Raw genomic sequence first — 12,641 nt, 5'->3', positions numbered from 1 at the left:
GGATTGAGTCTTCTAAGATAAGCATTGGCTGTGAAAACCAAGCACTGTACTACATTGTATAATTTATTTTTAAGAGTTTTGTAGCCTAGTAAAAAGAGAAAATCTATACATTGGACATAATTATTAAACGTGCAGGGCCATGTAATTGTGTACTGGTAGTCTAAATTGTATGCTATAAATGAAAATAGCATCTGTGCTTTATAAAATTCTATTGTATAGGCCATAAACTCAAAGGGAAGAGATTGTTGTATATTGTCATTATCAAGGATATCTTCAGAGAAAAATTGAGCATTAGAACTGGACTTTGAAGCATGGCTGTGATATAACATGGTTGTTGTTGTTGTGTGCTGTAGAGTTGATTTTCCAACTCATAGTGACCCTATAGGACAGAGTAGAACTGCCCCATAGGTTTTCCTAGGCTGAAGTCTTTACAACAGCAGATCTTTTCTCCTGAGGAATGGCTGGTGAGTTTGAACCGCCAACCTTTTGGTTAGCAGTCACGTACTTAACCATTGCGCCTCTGGGGCTCCTCTGTGGCATGGTGGGCCTCCTCAAAGGTGGGAAGCCTTGTCGTCTTTATCTCTTCATTTCTCAAGGGTCTGTCATGATTTCTGACAGTGTACTAAGTACTTACTAAATGCTTGTTGAATAAACTACTGTATAAAGGAAGCAAAAGAAAGGCATTGTTGTTCCAGGAGCTAAGTAAAAAAAAAAAAAGCAAAAAGTAGATAGGAATTTGTGTGATGGGTTTGAAAAGGAAATTGGGAGAAGGGGGAGTCCTTATCAAAGTGAATTTTGTGCTGGAGCATGTAGGAATTAAGCTTAGTAAGTGGAATGATACTCGATTTTCAAGAACTTTGGAAGTATGGTAGATTTGATGGCACTAGAGGTTCTTTAGGAAAGAAAGAATGTGCTGAAGAGAAACGATACTAGAGGTGGGGAAACCAACTAGGGGCTAATGGTCGTAACTGAGACACAAGAAAATTAACCTGGAGAAGGAGAGTATTTCTTAGAGACATCTGAAGTTTTTACATACAGGCATGGAGACAGATTAAATGTCAGGGAAGAAGAGAGGAATAGATTTCAGAGTTCTGAGTCTGAGAAAAGGAAAGTGTTGTTAATAGAAAACTGGCAAGTTGGAAGGAAGACTGGATTTCATAGTTGCTGTTGTTGTGTGCTGTTGAGTCTGTTCTGATTCAGAATTACCCTGTATGACAAGAGTAGAACTGCCCCATAGGATTTTCTAGGCTGAAGTCTTTATGGGAGCAGATCGCCAGGTCTTTTCTCCTGAGTAGCGGCTGATGGGTTCAAACCACCCACCTTTTGGTTAGTAACCAAGTAAGTGCTTAAGCATTGTGCCACCAGGACTCCTTTTGATTTTCATTGTAGGACTGGTATTTTTTGAATGGTAATTGATCATCCTTGTGGAAATGCTAGTTGGCAGAAGCAAACAAGGAAGTGGACTGTAAGTGGAAGATTAAGGATAGAAAAATGAATTTAAGAGTTATTAACATAGAAGTTGTGTTACAAAGCACTTTACAGTTTTTAATGTGCTCTCACAGTAAATTATTTAGTGGTTGAAGCCATGAGATAATATTTTCTCTTAGGAAATGAAGTTTTAAGAGACCAGCAATAAGGGTCAAAAGGGAGAGAAGAATCAGTGAATGGCACGAAGAGGAACTATAAACAATCTCTTAGAAGCAGAAGCGAGAAGAAATTTTTAAAAAGGGGGAGGGGGACATTGTCAGATACTAGGAAGGACATCATCAAATACTATTCAAATAAAATGAGGATAAAGATAGGCTTTTTGATTTGCTTAGATATGAATCCTTAGTGAACTTGAGTGCAGTTTCAGAATGATGACATTCACTTAAACAGACTACGCAGGTCTGGCAAGTTATTCTTAAGTTGGGCAAGGAAGAAATGGTGACAGTCATGCAAAATAAAACAGTGTTCTATTCCATAAAAAGCAGCAGATCAAGTAAATGACTCTTTACAAGGGGAAAAGGGTGTTTTGAAGGAGGAAGGAAAGGATCTATTTTAGGGGGAGACATTTAAATGGTTATAAAACAACAGAGCAAGGTCTCCTTTGAAGGGGTCAAGGAGAGATGAAAAGATAGTCAATTCTCTTTATTTGTGGTGGTGGTAGTGGTGTTGTGTGCCGTCAAGTCGATTCTTACTCATAGCGACCCTATAGGACAGGCAGAGTAGAACTGCCCCATAGGTTTCCAAGGAGCGGCTGGTGGATTTCAACTGCCTAAGCAACCTGCGCTCTAAACCACTTTGCCACCAGGTAGTTATGTTATATAAAGTCTCCACGAATACTGAATTATCCAATACTGAACCATTATTCCTATGAAAAATACAGGGTTAGGTTCCTGTTAGCCTCTGATCACAACCTTTTTGTCAAACAGATCAATATATAGCTTTGTTTTAGGTGTGTTTCTGTTTAAAGACACATTATTTAATATAATTTCATAAACATTGAACTCATGACCAACAGCACTATAACTCATTCCTGAATGAAGTTTACCTAACACGTGTATTTTCGCTGTAAGGCACGTCACAGCCTTCTTGCACTTAGGAACACCAGACAGCCTTTCGCCACTACACCCAGGGACCATTTTAAATAGCAAAATCATCAGCATAAAACACAAACATGGGAGCTGAAACAAGAAGACAGAGATTGTGTTGTTTGACCACATCTGGGAACACGTGTGCCTAGTGACTCAAATTTTTTTACTGCTTTGCACATATCAGTGAATGAACACAGGTATTGATTTTGGGGTTACAAATAAGTTTTAGTGAGTAGTTGAATTCACAAATGCATTATCCGCAAATAACGAGGATTGATTGATTATACTCATTCTTTTAATTTTTTAAGCTGCATTTTAAGGAATTTAGGATAAATGCAGAGAGATATGTTTAAGTGAAAATATTGTTAGATGCAGGAGCCCATACACCAGAAAAGTGAGGGTAAAGGATTTAATTTTAGGATTGGAGATACCTGTTACACCTCCTTTGGGTTAAAACAAACAGAACAGTTGCCATCAAGTGGATTCTGATTCATGACAACCCCATGTGTTGCAGAGTAGAACTGCTCCCTAGGGTTTTCAAGGCTGTGACCTTTTGGGAGCAGATCACCAGGCCTTTCTTCAAGGTGCCTCTGGGTAGGTTCAAACTGGCAATCTTTCAGCTAGTAGTCAAGAAGGAGGTATTTTGGGAGTTCAGTAAAGATGAGTAAGATGGTGGTCAACCAAAGGGATTGCACATCTTTTCCCATTGGTCTCTTAGAATTTAAATAATACAATAAAGTATTCATGTTATGTTTGATTCATGTTGTTGTGATGTTTTTGGATAGATGCGGTGAAAGCTTGTACAGAGGAGAGCCTTACTGTAGAGGAAAGAACAGAGGTCTGTCTTCCACTTTATACAAACATGATTGTTCTGCACCAGCTTCTAGAGAGGTAAAACTTAATTGACCAGTAGTTAACCCTGTATTTAAAACTGATCGTTTTATGCAATGAGACCTTTTTTTTTTTTTCTTGTTAAGGTATGAAGCTGCAGTAAAACTTTGTAAATGTTTATTGGAATCATGTCCCATGAACTGTCAGTTGTTGGAAGCCCTTGTTGCTTTATACTTGGAAACAAATCAGCAGGACAAAGCCAGGACAGTGTGGCTTACTGCATTTGAAAAAAATCCTCAGAATGCAGAAGTTTTTTATCATATGTGCAAATTGTTCATCTTGCAGGTAAAAAAAAAAATGACTGGTAGTTCTTAAATATGATGTTATTATATTTTATATTTTCTTATTCATCCTTTAAGACATTTCAGACATAATAGCTTGTGCATAGTTCTACCATTGCACTTATTACACTGGTATGTAATTTTGTTTGTAGCTCCTTTATATGCTAGGAACTAAGAACTCTTTGAGGGCAGGGACTGTGTCTTGCTCTATTTCGAGCCCCTACTTCTACCTAAAACCCATTGCTTTTGAGTCGATTCCGACTCAAAACGACCCTATACCTAGCACGTTGCAAAACACATAATAGAAACTTAATAGATAATTGTTGGATCAAATTGAGACTATGGTGGAATTGTTAAGCTACTTACTGGTTAATTGAACTTAATTCAGTGATTAGGATATAAAAGTTAAGGTGCCCCACATTTACTCTCTTCTACCCTCCCCCCCCCGCAAGAAGACTTAATCTAATCAGTGATTTGGGGTGTCCTTTTCCTTGCTTGAAATATTAAACATTGTAAGCCTGATATATATCCCCCCTTCCTTTTTTTAAATAGAATCGAGGTGATAATCTTCTTCCATTTTTGCGGAAATTTATTGCATCCTTCTTTAAACCTGGGTTTGAGAAATATAGTAACTTGGATCTGTTTCGGTAAGTTTGTAGAACCCTTGATTTGTAGAGGATGGAGAATAGTATAGTTCATGGAAAAGATTATAATTATTTTGTGGATCGATTCATTTTAGACTGATTTGATACTTGAAATACTCCTTTACAGAATGGTTATGAGGGCAACAGAATTTAAAGAAATGGAGGCAAGATGTAAGATGCTTTGCATTCTTTGGACTAAAGACACTATACGTATATGAAGCGTTATACTACAGCGTGTTGACTCATTTTCCTTTTACTTTATTGTTAATGTTGATATTAGCACTTCGTACTATATTATTGTGAGATCGTAGTGATTTTTGAAAAATGATTTATTGCATTGGTGATCTAAAGTGAGTATAAATACTATGCTTTTTTCCTTTTTTAATTCTAAAGGGAATGGTTCTAGCCTCTGAAATGTTGAGTGAGAAGTTTGAAGAATTTTTTTCTCAACTATCAGTTTCTCAATAGCTATGTAGAGAGCTGTGTATTGACTGCCTTCATTTGCTTTGCTGAGAGTTCTTGTTCCAGTAAGAGGCCACAGCAGATTGTGAAGCACGATTGAGGGGTAGGGAGGGCCTTTTAAAATTCTCTGCCCCTTCTCCTCCCCATCTCTCTGCAGGGGCTGTCTAACTGTTTTTCTTAAGAGTAAGATAGTAAATGTTTTAGTCTTGCAGGCTATGTGGTTCCTGTCACTAGTACCCAGCTATGCTGTTGTAGAGAGGAAGTAGACACAGTCAGTATGTAAATGAAGAGGCATGACTGTGCTCTCAGTAAAACTTCTTTTCTAAAAATAGGCAGAGTTTGCTGACCTTCTGAAGTAAAACAGCATCAAAAGGAAAATATTTTATCATGACGTACTCTTATGTTAGGAAGAACTGAGAGAAGGAAAACCTAAGCTGAATATCTCCTAAAAAAATTTCTTGTGTAAAATGCCAATTATAAGCCAGTATAAAATCTTGGTTTAATGTTTGCAAATTTGTCACTTGCAAAATATTTTTCTAAGATTACCCCTCTCCCCCCGTATAGGAATATTATATAAACACAGATTTTTAAAAATAACCCACTTTCTGTTAAATCAGTTTTCCCCCCACTCCAGAATTTTCTCTGACACGGCAGTTTCATTTGAGATTTAGCAAAAAAAGGTGGGGGTTTTACTATTCCTTCCCAGACTTCAGTCTTTTCCTCTGTCCCCTTATGGTAGCCAATTTATTGAAATAATAATTTTAGTACCTTTCCTGCTCTGTTACATCTAGATTGTTATCTCAAAATTAATTACAAAAGAATAATTTTAAATGCAAATTAATAAACTATCCTATAAGGATTTAGAGACCGTTCAGCTTCCTCATGCTCACCTCCCTTGTTGAAATTTTATTGCTTTACTTCTCAAAACTCAGGCAAAGGACCAATCCAAGGTTGAATCAAACTCATTACATACTTGCTGGTTCTGGTCTTCCCTTGGGCATGGAGGTAATTAGTTTAGCTTAAAAGAAGATGTTGCCAGTTTCTGCCTTGGTAACTAATCAGAGATCTTCTTGATGCCAGGTTAATTAAGCAGAATAAGTAACAATGTCAATCAAAATTTGAAAATGGGCTGCCTCCACATAATCTTTTCATTGTTTACTAAGTCATCCTGTATTAAAGTCTTTTGTGAGAATAGTCATAATTCATTAAGAATTAGGAGAAAAGTACCCTGTGCTTATTTTATTTGGGCAGTACTGAAGATCTTGTTTACACAAAGAATGTGAATATCTCTTAATTTAGGAGGTCTTTTTTGTGCCAAATATTAGTAGAAAGGCAATAAGTGAGATGATTTTTGGCATTCTCATACTTATTGTATATTGGTAAAATTTTTTTAATTTATAAATTTAACTGAAGCTTGTTATTAGGAAAAATCAGGGTGCTCTTAATAGATTCAAATTATTATTTTTTTGTTTCAGGACTAGAAACTGTACAGCGAGTGTACTTAGAACTGTAACATTTACCTGGAGTTGAATTCAGTCAGCTCCCTTTCTATGTGACATTTAATATCAAGACAAAAAAAAAAAAAAAAGCTAGATTGGGCATTTTCATGTGTTTCAATCAATTGGAAGGTAAATGAATAACCAGAAAAGTTTACTTGGGGATTTCATTCACTTTACTGGTTAGCCTAGGGAATATAGAATCTTACATAGATTAGAAGTCATCTCTTCTGGGCTACCTCAATTTTCAATTGAGGAAACTAAAATCCTTAGAAGTTAAGTGGTTTACTCTTGGTAATATAGCTAGTTACGGCAAGTCAGGATTACAGCCTCACTTCTAGATGTCCCATCTTCTTCCCTTTCTTGTGTTTTTCCTCCATACAGCCTCTCTAATCCATTAAAATTTATTCTCTTGAAATTATTTTTAAATCCAAGGTAAGCAGTTATACTAGATTGTCATTTTTGAGATCAGTGTATTTCCTTTAAAAACATCGTTCCTCAAGATGTTGGTAAGTATTACACACACACACTCACACACAGATTCAGATACACTGGGGGGAAACTGAATTAGTCAAACAGATTCCTTCATTGATTGACTTCTTAGAGCCTTTATTCTCCTAATGTGTATTGTTGTTTTTCAAGAAGGGGCTATAATTTCAGTACTTCCCAACCTTATTTGATCATGACCTCTTTTTAACAAGTGTTTATGGGCCAGTATGCTATAGGATACATTTTGATATTGTGTCTAAAATTAAACCTGTAGTGGTATATATGTATGCATGTGTGCATGTGAGATTGTTTTCAGATAACAAGTTTTGTAAATCTTTATTTTATAGGAAAGTACAGCTATATGGGAAAGTTTCAGATACTTTGGTATTCTCCTGTGTTGTTTTCTATTTTAATTAGATGATTATGATGGTTTATTTAATTTGGGGGATAGAATAAAAAATTCATTTTAGGAAAGGAGTTATTCATGTAGGTATAAAATAATAAAATTCTGAGTAAATATATGATCCTAGATATGTGACCATAGGAGTATGGTGTACAGATGAACATAAAGTTTCATTACTTTTTAAAATATTTCAAGGAAATTTGAATTGAAATTGAGTTTTTTTTTTTTTTAACGATTAGTAATCCATGTGTGCATAGGCATAGTTTCAAACAATCTTTGTTTTTGTTTCAGGTATCTCTTAAATATCCCAGGACAACTTGACATTCCAGCCCGTTTATGTAAAGGGAATTTTAATGATGAAGTATTTAACCACCAAATCCCTTACTTGTGGCTGATTTACTGGTGAGACATTATCTTCTGTGGAAAGATGTTGTGTACTCAGCTTACATTTATTATTACTGATTTACACTGTGTTCAAATTAACATCATGTTAAAGTCCATGAAACAGAATTAAAAGTATGTTCAAGTTTAATACATATTGAAGAAAGATCAAAAAGGAAGATTTAATTGTGCTAATATCTGTAATGTTTAAAATATACTTTATAATTCCTTTACCTAATAGAATTGAACTGTCGATGGCTAACATTTGCCTTCATATTTTAAACAGCCTTTGTCATCCTCTTCAATCAAGTATTAAAGAAACAGTGGAGGCTTATGAGGCAGCATTAGGGGTGGCTATGAGATCTGATATAGTACAGAAGATTTGGATGGAGTAAGTTTAGTTCTTCCTAGTAAGAATGGGATTTTGGAATAAGGGGATATGGTGGGAAACGGGGTAATCAGCTTTCTTGGTGAGAGAATACTGGCTGGCTTATTCTAAATTATAATATTTTTCTTTTGGCAGTTATCTTGTCTTTGCCAATAACAGAGCTGCTGGATCCAGAAACAAAGTCCAAGAATTCAAATTTTTTACTGATTTAGTGAATAGATGTTTGGTTACAGTCCCTGCCCGATATCCTATTCCTTTTAGCAGTGCTGATTACTGGTCCAACTATGAATTTCATAATAGGGTAAGAACTTAAAACTTTATTATTATTTTTTTTTAGATGTTTGTACAAAGCTAGGGACTTAAATAGCAGTAAAACTCCTTTTTCATGTCAAGAGAGCTTTTCCTACAACCACTTTCCTAGCGTTTATTATTCTTGACCGTGTTTCTTATTTAGCTTTTCAGAGTCTAGGAACAGAGCTCTAGTTTATGGGACTCACTTGGTCTTTAAGCCTCAATTAGGGTAAAATATGCATATGACTATGTTTTATTTAAGAAAATATTCTTCCTCCTCTGAAGTGAAAGAAGTTAGAAGTCATTTTAAGAAATATATGATGGTATATATATTGAAGTAATTGCCAATGTTTTTGAATACTTCCGCCTAATGAAAGAGTGTGCTTGAGTAGTTGGACATTTTATCGAATGAAAAAATTTGTAACTTAAATAAGAATGGACTTATATAGTATAGTCGCTGTTTTTGTTAATATTTTTGTCAAGCAAATATAGGTTTACGCAGAGGGTAAAAAGCAAAAATCAAGTGCCACTGAGAATTTCAAAAGTAGAATCTAACTGATGATATATTTATAAGGTTATTTTATAGGTAATGAAGCAAAGATGTTTGTTTTTAATTTATTTTCAGAAACCCCCTTAAACCATTCATTCATTGCAATATAGACTGAAACTTCTTTTGTGTGTGTGTGTGTATATATATATATACATATATATATAAAACACATACAGTTATATATGTTTTGTTTTTTTGGTGGGGTATTTTTGTTGCTAATCAGCATAACCAATTACTATGCTTTTGTACTTCTATGCCATTCTTTATCCCAGGATCTCAAACCACTTTATGGACATTAAGTCATTTACACACGGGCATTCCATGAGCAAGATGTGGCAGGTATTATTAGCCCTATGACTTGCCCAGCCATACTGCAAGTAAAGGTAGTCTCAGGAATGAAATCCCGGACTCCTGGCGTCTTGTCAGTGTTTCTCAGTCCATGGCTCTCATCACTAGACCATATTTCCTAATTCATATTTGGAAAGTCACTAATATTATTAATGATAGGAACCGTAACCCACGGCATTGTACATTATTATAATTTATACATTCATGTCTTAAAGACCATTTTGGTTTTCTCATTAAAGCACCCAGGTAATTGGGTTTCACATTTTTGTTGCATTCATTTCTCCCCCCTCAACCTTTACAGGTTATTTTCTTTTATTTGAGCTGTGTTCCAAAGACTCAGCATTCCAAAACCTTGGAACGGTTTTGCTCAATTATGCCAACTAATTCTGGACTTGCACTGAGGTAAGAAAAAATAAAATTCTTTTGGTCTTCTGTTCAGTTGTATAGGCTTTTCATATAAAATTGTTCTTGAAAACTTGATAAGAACAGTCTTTTCTTCCACTATTTTCTCATCGATATATACACTTTGCTTTCAGCATTATTATACAGTATTCAGCTACAAACCAAACCTAGTGCCACCGAGTCAATTCCGATTCATAGCGACCCTATAGGACAGAGTAGAACTGCCCCGCAGAGTTTCTGAGGAGGGCCTGGCGAACTTAAACTGCCAGCTCTTTGGTTAGCAGCCGTAGCACTCAGCCACTATGCTACCAGGGTTTCCTTTTCAGCTATAGAAGCTACAAAAATCTGTAAAACTCAGATCACTTCATAAAACTATGCAGGTTATAGGGGCCAAATGATTCAAGTAAGTTTCCCTGTGTTCCCTGAGTACACACCAACTGTCCTTAGCACATGTATTATAAGCAGTAAGTGTGTTTTACGGGGAAAGGGAATATTGCTTAAGAGGTTCTTAAAGTGTAGTAGCCAACTATATATATTCTCATTACTCTGACTTATTTTGCACAGATCGGTAAACCAGAAAAAAAAAACCAAACCCGTTGCCATTGAGTTGATTCTGACTCATAGTCTCCCTACAGGGCAGAACAGAACTGCCCCATGTGGCTTCCAAGGAGTGCCTGGTGGATTAGAACTGCCCACCACATAAATCAGTACACTTAAATATGAGCATACTTCAGAATCTCCTGGGATGTGCATTAAAAATGCAGATTTCTGAGTTTGAGCCCTCAAACCACATTTGAAAAACACTGATGTAGGGATTTTATGCATTCAGTTAGAAGGAGGTTCGGAGACTTTGTTGTTTCTCTGGTCTGGTAGAGTATAAACCCATTCTGACCCTGAAAAATTGTTCTTCTTAATTTAAAAAGGCACCCTGAAAGTCTGAAGTGTATTATGCTATCAACTGCATACTAATGCTTTGGCTTCCACTTTTACAGTCATTCCCACTGCATCAGTTGTGTCTTACGAGTATAAGCTTGTCTTATGTATCATAAGGTGCCTCAACTATTTATCAGATACTCCTTTTTGTTTTAAAATATTTATGTTCCACTTAGAACTTATGTGGGAAAGTTCCATACGAGATTGAAAAAAATTCAGAGACTTACAGCTGTGATAAAAATAGCTATAGTGTTTTTATAGTAAAAATTCTGAGTAAGCATACTAATCTGCAGAAGCTAATAAATACAAACATTTGTATTATAAAGCATCATCTTTGATAAAACATGTTACATAGAGAATGTCATATTTTTACTAGCTTCTATTACAGATATTTCAGAATATAGGTAGTTTAATTGTTGGTTTTGTTGGTAAATCCCCATGTTTGTATTTTGAGACTTCTTATTTCCTCGTGGTCATCCTTGTCCTTTTTCCCACTGGAATGGAGAACTTAATGATTAGCCACTGTAACTTATGTTTTGGTTCAAGAAATATTCAAAATTAAGTATACTCTGTTTAATAAAGAAAAATACTAGGAAATTGCATTAATATATCATTATTTTAGAAAATGAAGTGTTTGGAGAGAATGCTTTTATAGGAATACAGGGGCCATATTTTTGTTTGTTGAAGATGAGCATAGGTTATGACTGGACTTCATACTAGTTTCATATATTCCTGTCTCCAGGGTCATTTTTGTAAGAAGCGCTCTACAAATGCTTGCTATATAGCCTTGTTGCAATTTAACTGTCCAAAAATTATACCTCAACAAACATTCTGTTCATAGAACATATTTGGGATTCCTTACACTTGCAGTGCTTTGTTCATTTTCCTGAATGTACTTTACAGGCTACTTCAACATGAATGGGAAGAAAGCAATGTTCAGATTCTGAAACTTCAAGCCAAGATGTTTACATATAATATTCCAACATGCCTGGCCACCTGGAAAATGTAATGCAACAATCATGTACATGTTTTTATAGCTATTGTTTTTATTTATAAGGTTTGCTCCAGACAGGTAAATCTGAAATGACACCTATTTTTTTCCTCTTGGGCAGATCTCTACTCTAATTTAGATTTGGTTTTGGCACATGCCGAGGTTTTATACCAAGAATAAATGAGTGCTTATTAACAATGCCTCTAAAAATAAAAATGACAGACTTTTAATGTTCTTGAAGGAGAACAATTAAATAATACCACAGTTATCAAAAAAACATATATGTATTTTAAGACTATCTCTTTTGAAATATGGGGTTACCCCCATCATAGTCTGCTTTCTTCTTTCTTTTAAAGGTGTTAGTGCCAGGTTTTTTGTTTTGGACGTTTTATCATGTCTTAGTTGAAAGTTTACACAGCAGATTAGTTTCCCATTCAGCACTACATGTACAAATTGTTCTGTGACAGTAGTTGCTATCCCCACAATGCAGGTATTTTTCACTAGTAATTATGAGTACTTTTTTTTCATGAACTTTATTTATGTTCAAAACACTGGTCTGTTTTTATTCTTGTAAAGTTGATAAAAATTGTTGAATTTTTCTTTTCACTATAGGTTACCCTCCTTGGAAGTTTAGCCTGTTACTTTCAGGAAGTTTTGTACTCAGATTCCCACAGTCAGTATTCTGCCAGTGGTGGTATCTCATTTTTTTCAGAGATATATAAATTTTCTTTTCCTTTTTCTATATTCCTTTTTATCTTAGAGCCATTGCTGCTGAGATTGTTCTAAAGGGACAAAGAGAGGTAAGCCATCACTATATATCAGATGGGTCATATTTTTAAGCTATTTTACCCCTTTTGTTCAATTTTGAAGGATTAAAGCATAAAAGTTATCATTCTAAGAACTCTAAATATTTGGAAACTCCAAAACCCAACGTAATCATTTTATCTCGGATGTTATTATATTGTGAAATACTGTTCTCTAAACAGTTAGGATTACCAAGGTGTTTTTCATCATGTTTCCTGACGGAATTGTGTTTATATCTGTTTTATAGGTCCACCGTTTATATCAGAGAGCCTTACAGAAGTTACCTCTTTGTGCATCACTGTGGAAAGATG

General features: G+C 35.3%; 1 protein-coding gene across 2 annotated transcripts in view; it reads left to right on the top strand.

Annotated features, from left to right (window-relative positions):
- The window catches only part of ZFC3H1 (zinc finger C3H1-type containing), a 63,302-nt gene that overhangs the window by 49,659 nt on the left and 1,002 nt on the right, over positions 1–12,641 (top strand). For both annotated transcript variants that reach the window (XM_049883898.1, XM_049883897.1), the window contains exons 25-34: positions 3,362–3,467; positions 3,554–3,752; positions 4,301–4,395; positions 7,534–7,644; positions 7,910–8,014; positions 8,147–8,312; positions 9,502–9,602; positions 11,439–11,540; positions 12,287–12,326; positions 12,578–12,640. In XM_049883898.1, coding sequence (XP_049739855.1) covers positions 3,362–3,467; positions 3,554–3,752; positions 4,301–4,395; positions 7,534–7,644; positions 7,910–8,014; positions 8,147–8,312; positions 9,502–9,602; positions 11,439–11,540; positions 12,287–12,326; positions 12,578–12,640 — 1,088 coding nt within the window. The remainder of the gene's footprint in view (positions 1–3,361; positions 3,468–3,553; positions 3,753–4,300; positions 4,396–7,533; positions 7,645–7,909; positions 8,015–8,146; positions 8,313–9,501; positions 9,603–11,438; positions 11,541–12,286; positions 12,327–12,577; position 12,641) is intronic.

The sequence above is a fragment of the Elephas maximus genome, chromosome 4, assembly GCF_024166365.1.
Source record: "Elephas maximus indicus isolate mEleMax1 chromosome 4, mEleMax1 primary haplotype, whole genome shotgun sequence".
Lineage (NCBI taxonomy): Eukaryota > Metazoa > Chordata > Mammalia > Proboscidea > Elephantidae > Elephas > Elephas maximus.
The sequence above is the reverse complement of the archived record's forward strand: the minus strand, read 5'-3'. Positions and strand labels throughout refer to the sequence as shown.